The sequence below is a fragment of the Neoarius graeffei genome, chromosome 1, assembly GCF_027579695.1.
Source record: "Neoarius graeffei isolate fNeoGra1 chromosome 1, fNeoGra1.pri, whole genome shotgun sequence".
NCBI classification, from domain to species: Eukaryota; Metazoa; Chordata; class Actinopteri; order Siluriformes; family Ariidae; genus Neoarius; species Neoarius graeffei.
The window spans coordinates 38,031,632-38,044,688 of NC_083569.1; the positions used below are offsets into that span (position 1 = coordinate 38,031,632).

At 41.0% G+C, this 13,057-nt stretch overlaps 1 protein-coding gene across 1 annotated transcript in view; it reads left to right on the forward strand.

Moving 5' to 3' along the window:
- Positions 1 to 13,057, forward strand: part of b4galt2 (UDP-Gal:betaGlcNAc beta 1,4- galactosyltransferase, polypeptide 2) — a 380,928-nt gene that overhangs the window by 288,515 nt on the left and 79,356 nt on the right. The window contains exon 3 of the mRNA XM_060922806.1: positions 6,778 to 6,965. Within this exon, the coding sequence (XP_060778789.1) occupies positions 6,778 to 6,965 (188 nt within the window). The remainder of the gene's footprint in view (positions 1 to 6,777; positions 6,966 to 13,057) is intronic.

Genomic DNA, 13,057 nt, shown 5'->3' on the forward strand with positions numbered 1-13,057 from the left:
AACAAGGAGAACGAACGAACGAAGAAGAGAAAATGGCGAGCAGAACACAGAACTGATAACTTTGTTTATACTCTTGAATAGCTCTTCTTCATGACGACAACCGGAAGTGTACCAACACGATGGGGCGTGTAGCGCCACCTGTGGCTCGGGTGCACAGTGTACCTCACACAATAGCTCGATTTCCTTGTGTGCATGTAGGATTGGATTTCTCTGGCACCCCTGCTGGGACCCTTAGCTCGATTACCGACAGTAGCTCGATTTGGATGTGCATGTAAACGCACTGAGTGTTTCTCAACCACTGGGCTGTGGTCCATTACGGGGCCGTGAAGCGCCATCTAGTGGGCCGCAATTTTTTTTTCAAGTTGAAGTTAATTTTTACTTGTAGAAGGGTACAATTACTAGGTTACATCTGGCGTCACATCCGCCTCATTAAGCTACGGTCACACTACAGCTCACGATGCTTTGCAATGAGTTATCAATGAAAATGAGGCATTTTAGTGGCGATGCATGGCGATATACATGTGAGCTAAAAGTTGTGGTCACACAGCAGGCGAACACTTGACTGTCACACCTTTGCACACTTGAGTCTGGCACAGCTCGAGCAGCCGCACTCGCTCTGAGAGCGCGTTGTGTGCGCTCTTGGGACCTAATTGTTATGGGAAACACCTGATACTCATTTGAGTGCAATCAGCACATGAAGATACAGTATGGACGCTGTTTTCACAGAGGCTTTGTGAAGTATTATTATGATCACTGTCACGTTTATTTCTAGCCATGTTTATAACACTGTTTAAATACTCTGCTTTTGTTTGTGTTTTGGTTTTATAAATATCACGCCTGCTAATAAACATTCTTCATGCAGTTAGATCCGTCTACCGCCATCTATCTTGTAGTGTCTTGATCCCCAGATCTTTAACCCAGCCACATATAAAAAGCTGTACTCCTCTATGCTCTTCTAGGTTTTCATCTGTGTGTCTATGTAGAACGATGTCTGCTGCACCAGGTAGTTTGAGACGTCGGGGAACTCAATGGATGTATAATTTTCCAACTCACAGGAAAAAATCCTTCTTTGTTCGCGTGTAAGGATCTAATCCCATTGAGTGGTTTCTGTATCCACTTCTTGGTTTTAATAACTTGCTTGTTTGCTGGACATGGCAATACGTTCTTGTGTTAATGGACCAGACTCCACTTTTGGATCATTAATCCCTTTTGACTGAGAATGACCTGCATGCATGGGTTTGGCTTCTGGCACATCCATACAGTTTTAAATACAATACCTACAATTACAAACAGTTTGTTTGTATTGCATTTATTTAATTCCTGGACTCCCATCTGTAACAGGGAGTGATGTTGCATCCCATTAATACACTTTACAATAGATTATTAGATTCTACTAAGAATAAATGAGACAAAGTAATTGGGGATCTTTTTTTAATGGGCCCCAACTCGTTACAAGTATGAATAGGTGGGCATTGAAGCAGAAAAGGTTGAGAACCCCTGGTATAAGATGAATAAAACACTTAGTGTTGTATCGAGAAACTCCTGTATCTGCTGAATTGGTAACCACGGTTTCAGTTATCCGTGTTTTTCCGCAGCCCAAAAATAAGCGGAAAAGTCAGAATCCTGTTCATTTTGAGAGAGTAATCATCTCATCTCATTATCTCTAGCCGCTTTATCCTGTTCTACAGGGTCACCGGCAAGCTGGAGCCTATCCCAGCTGACTATGGGCAAAAGACGGGGTACACCCTGGACAAGTCACCAGGTCATCACAGGGCTGACACATAGACACAGACAACCATTCACACTCACATTCACACCTACGGTCAATTTAGAGTCACCAGTTAACCTAACCTGCATGTCTTTGGACTGTGGGAGAAACCAGAGCACCCGGAGGAAACCCACACAGACAATCATGCAAACTCCATACAGAAAGGCCCTCGCCGGCCACGGGGCTCAAACCCAGACCTTCTTGCTGTGAGGCGACAGCGCTAACCACTACACCACCGTGCCACCCAGAGAGTAATCAATTTATTTTATTATTAGTTACTGTTGTTGATGTCTTATTGTGCATCATTTATAAATTAAACTTTATCATGGGGATAAAACAGGAAAAACAAGCTTTATACAGTACCAGTCAAAAGTCTGGACAAATTCATAGGTTTTTCTGTATTGTGACAACTTTCTACATTGTAGAACAATACTGAAGACATCAACACTATGAAATAACACATGGAACATGTATGGAATTATGGGGTAAACAAAAACGTTAAAAAACAATATATGTTTCATATTTTAGATTCTTCAAAGTAGCCAGCGTTTACCTTGATGACGCTTTGCACACTATTGCCATTATCTTAACCAGCTTCACGTGGTAGTCACCTGGAATGCTTTTCAATTAACAGGTGTCTCATCAAAAGTTAATTAATGCAATTTTTGCCTTTTTAATGTGTTTGAGATCAAATAGTAAATAATAAAAAATACAGTAAATAGCCCTATTCCACAACTGTAGTAATCCATATTATGTCAAAAACCGTTCAGCTAAGTAAAGAGAAATGATGTCCATCATTACTTTAAGACATGAAGTGACTTTTAATCAATAAAAATCAAGAAAAATGTTGAACCATTAGAAGGCGTGTCCAAACTTTTGACATTTGGGTATACGGAGGTCCCATTGTACTGTTACAGGAAAATAATTTATTTTAACTCTGCTGTTATTCACATCTGGTCATATGACACAATCATGGTGTAGATTATTATTTCCTTATAACAGAATGTCCTGACGGGGTGGCACGGTGGTGTAGTGGTTAGCGCTGTCGCCTCACAGCAAGAAGGTCCTGGGTTCGAGCCCCGTGGCCAGCGAGGGCCTTTCTGTGTGGAGTTTGCATGTTCTCCCCGTGTCCGCGTGGGTTTCCTCCGGGTGCTCCGGTTTCCCCCACAGTCCAAAGACATGCAGGTTAGGTTAACTGGTGACTCTAAATCGACCGTAGGTGTGAATGTGAGTGTGAATGGTTGTCTGTGTCTACCGGTATGTGTCAGCCCTGTGATGACCTGGCGACTTGTCCAGGGTGTACCCCGCCTTTCACCCACAGTCAGCTGGGATAGGCTCCAGCTTGCCTGCGACCCTGTAGAACAGGATAAAGTGGCTAGAGATGATGAGATGAGAGATGAGAACGTCCTGACTTTTTTTTCCCCTCAATTTTCTCCCTAATGTACATGTGGTCAATTTCCACCCACTAGACAAGTCACCCCACCACACAACAGCTACCAACCAGGGGAGGCAAAGGCTATCACATGCTTCCTCCAAGGCACGTGACACCAGCCGACTGCATCTTTTCAAACTGCTGCTTATGCAACATTAAGGGGTGGTGTAACACACTCAGAGGAACACGCTATCCACCCGCTTCCATATGCATGAGCTCACAGATGCCCATGATTGGCTAGCTTTGCTGAGATTGACTGAAGAGAGAGAGAGAGAGAGAGAGAGTATGCCACCTCCTGCCACCCTCCTTCCCTGAAAGCATAGGCCAATTTTGCTCTCTTGGTCTCCTGGCTTCGGATGGCTGAGGAATCATTGGGATTCGAACTAATGATCGCTTTTCTGTTGTGCCACTCGGGAGCTGTTCCAACATGTTTTATTTATTACTTAAAATAGTGACACTGAGACTGTTGGATAAGTTAAATCATAAAAAATGTGAATGCAGCAGTCTGTTCTCTGCTGCAATCCTGAGCTCAGCAATCACAAGTTTTAACCTTGGCTCTTGATAATGAAGGCATGCGGAATGAATCATTTTGGGTGTTTGTCTCATTATACTTAAATGTCTTTCAGTATATTCTGCATATTTTCAGCAGTTAACATTATATATATATATATATATATATATATATATATATATATATATATATATATATATATATATATACACACACACACACAGTGCTGAGCATAAATGAGTCCACCCCCTTTGAAAAGTAACATTTTAAACAATATCTCAATGAACAAACAATTTCCAAAATGTTGACAAGTTTAATATAACATCTGTTTAACTTATAACGTGAAAGTGAGGTTAATAATATAACTTAGATTACACATTTTGCAGTTTTACTCAAATTAGGGTGGTGCAAAAATGAGTACATCCCACTGAAGGTCTCTGGAGCAAAGCTAAATTGTAGACTACAAATGTCTAATTTAACAAGAATACAATCACAGGTGGAGGTGAGTCTAATCAGTCATTACACAGGTGTCCGGCAGACAGTTGACTATGGCCCTGTCCACACGGCAACGGATTCAGGTGAATCTGATAAAATTGTTTATCGTTTCGGCCTGGCGTCCACACGGCACCGGCGTTTTGGGTGCCCCAAAACGATATTTTTTGAGAACGGGTTCCAGAGTGGAAAAATCTGGCAACGGCGCCGTTGCGAAGTCGTCTGGATGAGTAGAACGGATTTGTTTACGATGACGTCACAACCACATGACTAGAACAAGCAGCACTCTCGCTGTTTTGTATGAACCACTGCATTGCATTCACTTTTGTATACAGCTTTTCTTTTAAATAAACACGTAACTGAACCATTTCTTGAATTTCTTTTTTTTATTGGATAAGACTGCTTTTCAAAATGTTCACACACAATATAAAAAGTTATATAAATTATATAAAAATGCTTTTCAAAATGTTCACACACAATAAGAAAATTAAGTTATATAAAACTATGCACACTAATAAAACTAATTTGTACACACAGAAGGCACGATTTCCTCACGTAGTCGCAGCCATCTTCTTCTTGGTGTGTGTTTGTTCCTGACAGTGCTTCACACCGGGTAGAAGAAGGGGTTTATGCGCATGCGTCTACTTCTTCTATTGTTCTGGTGTCTCCGATGGGACCGTCTTACAGCGCACGTAGAGGTGTGGCATGTGTATTGCATCGTTTTCAGCAAGCGTTGCGTTGCCATATGTACCTGATATTTTACTGATCCGTTGCCCATGTGGACACGATATTTTTTTTTATAAAATCTCGTTGCCGTTGTTGTGTGGATGTAGCCTATAAAAGAGTGTTACTTAAAGAAAACCCCTCCCCATTTCATGCTGTCAGCAATGGCACCACATGGAAGAGAAATGGCACAAGACCTGAGAAAGAAAATAATTTCTTTACACCACAAAGGTGAAGGCTACAAGAAACTCAGCAAAGCTTTACTTATCAGTCAGAATACTGTAGCAAAAGTGGTACAAAAATTTAAGAAAGATGGAACTGCAACCATCTCACAGAGACGTCCAGGTTGTCCACGAAAGTTAACACCTCGACAGGAGCGTCTTCTGATGAGCAGAGTTGAAGAAAATTGGCATGCAAGTTCACTGCAGTTATCTAAAGAAGTAGAAAGCCAAACTGGGGTGACTATTTCCCGTGACACAATACGGTGTACACTGCAGAGGAATGGCATGCATGGATGCCGTCCACGAAAGAAGCCTCTCTTAAAGCCCAGGCACAAAAAAGCCCGCCTACAGTTTGCCAGGGCCCATGCTGACAAAGATGAAGACTACTGGGACTCTATACTCTGGAGTGATGAGACCAAGATAAATGTTTTTGGAACTGATGGCTTCAAAACTGTATGGAATCGCAAAGGTGAGGAATACAAAGAAAAATGCATGGTGCCTACAGTGAAGCATGGTGGTGGCAGTGTCCTTATGTGGGGCTGCATTTCATTGATGGCATCATGAATTCACAGATGTATTGCTCTATACTGAAAGAGAAGATGCTACCATCACTCTGTGCCCTTGGTCATCATGCACTTTTCCAACATGACAATGATCCTAAACACACATCTAAGGCCACTGTTGGATTTCTGAAGAAGAACAGGGTGAAAGTGATTCAGTGGCCAAGTACGTCTCCTGATCTGAACCCAATCGAACACCTATGGGGAATTCTGAAGAGACAAGTTGAGCATCGCTCTCCATCCAGCATCCAGTCACTAAAAGAGGTCATTGTTGAAGAATGGAAAAAGATTGATGTTGCAAAATGTCACCAACTTGTTCATTCCATGCCTAGAAGACTTGGTGCTGTCATTAACAAAAACTACTACATCCAGTACATACTTTGTATGGCCTCCATGATTGTTAATTAGATTAGATTAGATCAATAAAGTTTTATTTAATCTAATCTAATTAAAAATCATGGAGGCCATACAAAGTACTAGATGTAGTGGTTTTTGTTGTGGGGTGTACTCATTTTTGCACCACCCTAATTTGAGTAAAACTGAAAAATGTGTAATCTCAGTTATATTATTAACCTTACTTTCACATTATAAGGTAAACAGATGTTCTATTAAACTTTGTCTTGTCAACATTTTGGAAATTGTTTGTGTTCATTGAGATATTGTTTAAAATGTTACTTTTCAAAAAGGTGTACTCATTTATGCTGAGCACTGTGTGTGTGTGTGTGTGTGTGTGTGTATATATATATATATATATATATATATATATATATATATATATATATATATAAAATCTCATTATCTCTAGCCGCTTTATCCTCCGTGTGTGTGTGTGTGTATATATAATATATATAATATTGTAGAAATGACATGGTTAAGGTAAAGCTTGCAAGGCAGAAATGGATTGGTTTAAATTGATAAACCCAGAGAGGCTTATGATGGCTAAATTTAAAGAGAATCAGACCTAGTCCAAGGATATGAGCCATTAGCTTGAGTAAAAAGCTAATCTTCCACCATGAACTCTTTTCAGAGCCTGATCTTTGAGCATTCTTTGGTTTTATGTTGTCTTCCAGCTTGGTGAGGACACATTCAACCGGGCCAAGCTGCTAAACGTGGGCTACACAGAGGCTCTAAAGGATGCCGAGTATGATTGCTTCATCTTCAGTGATGTGGACCTGATCCCCATGGACGACCGCAACCTGTACCACTGCTACGACCAGCCGCGCCACTTCGCCATCGCCATGGACAAGTTCGGCTTCAGGTAACAGCTGATCAGAGTGTACTGTGCAGGGAGAGAGTGCAGTGGGTATAGCAAAGAGATTATTTATTTTTATTCATTTCCATGATGTTATAATCTTGTTGATCCTTGGGGCATGTAAAAAAATTAGTTTCTGTGCTGCAGTTGGTTTCCTGGACTTGCAAAGAAACAGTGAAAATCATTATACTGTATGTATTTGATTATCAAGTATGTTTTCACCATATTGAGCTCTTTACAAGTGTCTGGGCTTTTTCTGTTCCTGGAGAAAGTGTTAGAATGAACGATAATGTTTTTTATGACAGTCTTTATGATATTTTTATGATAATCATAAAATGTTAATAAAAAAACCTGGCATCTGATATTAGAACCCGGTTCCAGGCAAAGTTCCAGTCGTGTCTTTTGCAAACTCCAGGCAATTACTTTGATGGGACAGTATTGGTTCAAACTGTTTTCAAGACTACCTTCATTAAGTCCAAGACCATGGCTAGTCAAGACAGAGTCCAAAGAAGTTCAAGTCCAACTCAAGACCAAGTCCATATGAGAGAAAGAGAAAAAGAATCATATTGGAAACCATTTAATTTACCTGTTTATAATATGCAGGCGGCCAATGTCCTAGATGGACTTTTTAATTAATTACCATTAACCAGTGTCAGTTTTCTGACCCAGCTTAATCAATGATTTTATTTTGAAGGAGGAGTTACTTGAGGGGAACGTGTGCAACTTTAAATATCTTGGACACAACATCAGTAACTCCAATGCAGAAACCTCTCACTTCCTCGGCACAATGATTGGTGCGGCGTTTCAGAAATGGAACAAACTAAAGCATGTTCTAACAGACCACCGGGTCCTACTGTCAACTAGGGTGAAATTCCTTGTAGCTTGTGTTCAATCCCACTTGTTATACAGTGTACAAGTATGGCGGATGTCTGCTGATGATGTCAACAAAATTGAGGTTGTATGGCACGGCTTCCTGCATCAAATGGTAAAGGGTGGCTTCAAGCGAAAGAATGCTCCTGACTCATGAGACGCTGATGTTGAGGGGGACATGGACTGGAGCTTCAGGCTACGTTTACATTAGACCGTATCTGTCTCGTTTTCTTCGCGGATGCACTGTCCGTTTACATTAAACCGCCTGGAAACACCGGGAAACGGGAATCCGCCAGCGTCCACGTATTCAATCCAGATCGTGTCAGCTCCGGTGCTGTGTAAACATTCAGAATACGCGGATACGCTGTGCTGAGCTCTAGCTGGCATCTCATTGGACAACGTCACTGTGACATCCACCTTCCTGATTCGCTGGCGTTGGTCATGTGACGCGACTGCTGAAAAACGGCGCGGACTTCCGCCTTGTATCACCTTTCATTAAAGAGTATAAAAGTATGAAAATACTGCAAATACTGATGCAAATACTGCCCATTGTGTAGTTATGATTGTCTTTAGGCTTGCCATCCTTCCACTTGCAAGTGGTAAGTGATATGCGCTGGGATCTCACACACAGTGGCTCAGTCCCGAATCACTGCTTGTTCACTTCACTCGCGCGCTCTGTGAGCTGCGCAGGGCCGGAGTGCGCACCCTCCAGAGGGCACTCGCTGTTCAGGGCGGAGTGATTTGGAGCGCAGGATGCCTGCGGAGCCGAGCGTATCCGTGTATTGGTATTGTTGTGTGCACGCAAATCGTGTATTGGTGTTGCTGTGTGCACACTAATCGTTTTAAAAACGTTAATCTGATGATCCGCTGATACGGTCTAATGTAAACTTGGGCTCAGACTATCAAATGCAGACCTACGTGAGATGACCAACACCCCACCTATTAAGCTGACATGTTATGAACAGCAACTTAAATATATAGCACACATCTGTAGCAGGGCTTTACATTAGCACCCGCCCACCCGCCAAATGTGGGTAAAATTTGGCTTTGGCGGGTAATGACTTTACTCTCACTAGCCACTTTGGCGGGTGGTTTATTCTGTGGTATGACGATATATTTTAATTGTAGTTTTCTCTGAAGGCATCTGATACAGTATAATAAACGCATTGCAATGTAATATTATGCACCTACAACTCCCATGAGCACCTGCATAAACATTCTGACAACATGTTAGAATTGTTGAAAATGTACTTTAATGTCTCAGATAAAATCACTGATACGGTAACCTGCGGTTAATGAACGAAGCAACAAAGTTGCTGACGACTGGCAAGCGCACTATGTGGCGGCATAGAGCTGGAGTTTCAAACCCTGCTGCTCAGGGAAAAAGGGGCAGAGATGAGCAGGGCCGGAGCAGCATTTTAAAATCACCGAGGTCCGTGATGCGCAAAGAGTGCGCCGAAAAATGTTCGCCATATTTACAGTGGTGCTTGAAAGTTTGTGAACTCTGTAGAATTTTCTATATTTCTGCATAAATATGACCTAAAACATCATCAGATTTTCACACAAGTCCTAAAAGTAGATAAAGAGAACCCAGTTAAACAAATGAGACAAAAATATTATACTTGGTCATTTATTTATTGAGGAAAATGATCCAATATTACATATCTGTGAGTGGCAAAAGTATGTGAACCTCTAAGATTAGCAGTTAATTTGAAGGTGAAATTTGAGTCAGATGTTTTCAATCAATGGGATGACAATCAGGTGTGAGTGGGCACCCTGTTTTATTTAAAGAACAGTGATGTATCAAAACCTGATCTTCACAACATGTTTGTGGAAGTGTATCATGGCACGAACAAAGGAAATTTCTGAGGACCTCAGAAAAAGCATTGTTGATGCTCATCAGGCTGGAAAAGGTTACAAAACCATCTCTAAAGAGTTTGGACTCCACCAATCCACAGTCAGACAGATTGTGTACAAATGGAGGAAATTCAAGACCATTGTTACCCTCCCCAGGATTGGTCGACCAACAAAGATCACTCCAAGAGCAAGGCATGTAATAGTCAGCGAGGTCACAAAGGACCCCAGGGGAACATCTAAGCAAATGAAGGCCTCTCTCACGTTGGCTAATGTTAATGTTCATGAGTCCACCATCAGGAGAACACTGAACAACAATGGTGTGCATGGCAGGGTTGCAAGGAGAAAGCCACTGCTCTCCAAAAAGAACATTGCTGCTCATCTGCAGTTTGCTAAAGATCATGTGGACAAGCCAGAAGGCTATTGGAAAAATGTTTTGTGGCTAGATGAGACCAAAGTAGACCAAAATTCAACTTTTTGGGTTGAATGAGAAGTGTTATATTTGGAGAAAGGAAAACACTGCATTCCCACATAAGAACCTTATCCCATCTGTGAAACATGGTGGTGGTAGTATCACAGTTTGGGCCTGTTTTGCTGCACCTGGGCCAGGACAGCTTGCCATCATTGATGGAACAATGAATTCTGAATTATACCAGCGAATTCTAAAGGAAAATGTCAGGACATCTGTCCATGAACTGAATCTCAAGAGAAGGTGGGTCATGCAGCAAGACAACGACCCTAAGCACACAAGTCGTTCTACCAAAGAATGGTTAAAGAAGAATAAAGTTAATGTTTTGGAATGGCCAAGTCAAAGTCCTGACCTTAATCCAATCGAAATGTTGTGGAAGGACCTGAAGCGAGCAGTTCATGTGAGGAAACCCACCAACATCCCAGAGTTGAAGCTGTTCTGTACGGAGGAATGGGCTAAAATTCCTCCAAGCCAGTGTGCAGGACTGATCAACAGTTACCAGAAATGTTTAGTTGCAGTTATTGCTGCACAAGGGGGTCACACCAGATACTGAAAGCAAAGGTTCACATACTTTTGCCACTCACAGATATGTAATATTGGATCATTTTCCTCAATAAATAAATGACCAAGTATAACATTTTTGTCTCATTTGGTTAACTGGGTTCTCTTTATCTACTTTTTGGACTTGTGTGAAAAACTGATGATGTTTTAGGTCATATTTATGCAGAAATATAGAAAATCCTAAAGGGTTCACAAACTTTCAAGCACCACTGTAAATGAGAGGGGCGAATTACACATCACACAAGAGCTCTATTCCTGAAATTGCTTTTAATGGTGTTTGAACTGAATATCATCACTTTTGAAAAAAAAAATGTATGTGGCAAGAGTAAGAATAATTTAAGCTTGTTTAATGGTTTAATCTGGCCCAAGCAATGAGGACAAAAGATCCCCTAACCATGTAGCCTATGGAACTAAGATACATTAACAATCTGGCATCCGTTACACCTACACACAAAAAATTCTGGGAAAAAAAATCAGTATACACCACCATGTTTTAGGCAAAGTTATCCAAGGCAAACATAAGTTGAAACTTTCCACTCTATTGCTTTGGCTTATCAAATGATTTATTTTTAAAATCACAAACAAGGCAGGCTACAACTGCGCTGCTTCGAAAATGTCAATTTAACAGCTCGATGAAAGTGCACTGATGGTTACCATGGAAACCCCATGTCTCCTGCACTGCGTACAAATGTATTTTCAGCTCTTAAAAATGACCGAGGTCCGGACCGCAGGGGCCTCAGAGCTGGCTCCGGCCATGGAGATGAACAAGACACTAATAGGAAGATAAGACAGTTCAATGACAAATGGAAGTTAGGGTGAGATTGGCTAGTTCATAGCAAAATCGAAAATACCCTGTACTGCGAAGACTGTAGAAAGTCTGGCAAAGACAGGCACCAGTAATTTTAAACTCGAAACTATAAAGGACCACGAAAAGTCAAATGCACACATTGGTACTATAACATCAAAACAGGCGAAGACGGCTGGTTCACTACAGGACAGCATTGCTTTCAGTCCCTGGCTGTCGTGAAGTCGGCTGAGCTGGAGAGGCTGGAGCTGTTGTTTAGAAATGTTCATGCGATTGGAAAGAAGTTGATCTCGCCCCAGCTATCAATTTATGGCCTGCTGGAAGCCTCAGGTCATGAAGACCATTTTTCATGGACCATTCAGACTCATCTGATGATGAATGTTCTGAGGACATTTAATGTCTCTCTCTACACATGTTCACACACACACACACACACACACACACACACACACACACACACACACACACTATTAATAGATAATACATAATATACATAATACTTGATAATACACATAATACTTGCATATCAAAACATCAAATGTTTTTCAATGATAAATGTTTTGAATTGGACTTTTAATATTAGAATCAGTTCAGTTGTACTGAATGTTATTTTCCATATTATACGATATATCATATTGTAAGGGGCTTGAATTTGAGTTCAATAAACAGAATACTCTGTTTATATTTTTGTCTGAATTGGTTGCATGTTTTCATATAGGGAGCTACCTTAACAGCACTGAATACTTGAGTGCTACTGTAGAGATACATTATACACTGCCATTCATAATTAAATCTAGATCTTCCAAACTTTAACATATCATGGTGAAGAAAAAACTGCAATTTCCTGGCAACAATATTGTGGCTAGTGAAAAGGCTGAATGGCTAGTGACTCAAAATTGTGGCTAGTGAAAAGGCTGAATGGCTAGTGACTTGGGAAAACCACTAGCCACAGTGGCCGGTGAGCAAAAAAGTTAATGTAAAGCCCTGATCTGTAGGATGGGCAATGACTGCTTACAAAAACAACTTCTCTTTAAGGTCAGATCACCAAGATGGACTAAGGTTGAGAATCTGTTGGGTATGGCTGCCCAGTAGATAAGACAGACAATGATGGATAAAACGGACTTCTTGTGACTGTTGGACAGAGTGCTAACAGGAGCACCCTAAGGGTTTTTTAAACCCAAATGGGGAAGATGATGATGATGATGATGATGATGATGATGATGATGATGATAAATAAACAACATATATATTTTTAAAGGCAGCTGGACTCGGTCAAAAATATTTGGTGAGACCAATGGCCAAAACCAAGACAAGTCCGAGGGGAAAAAACATCATCTCAAGTCTAAGACTGGACTGAATTACTACATCCCTGGTATTGATTAGATAAAAGAAAAGGTGTGCCAATATTTGTGATGTGGGTTTTAGAATAAATGTACTTCAGAAATGTAGATTGCTCCCATGTCTTCAGTGCAAGTTTTGGCTAATTATCTGCAAAGACATTGTGTGGTTTGTGCATATTACCAAATAGCCTAAAGTCAG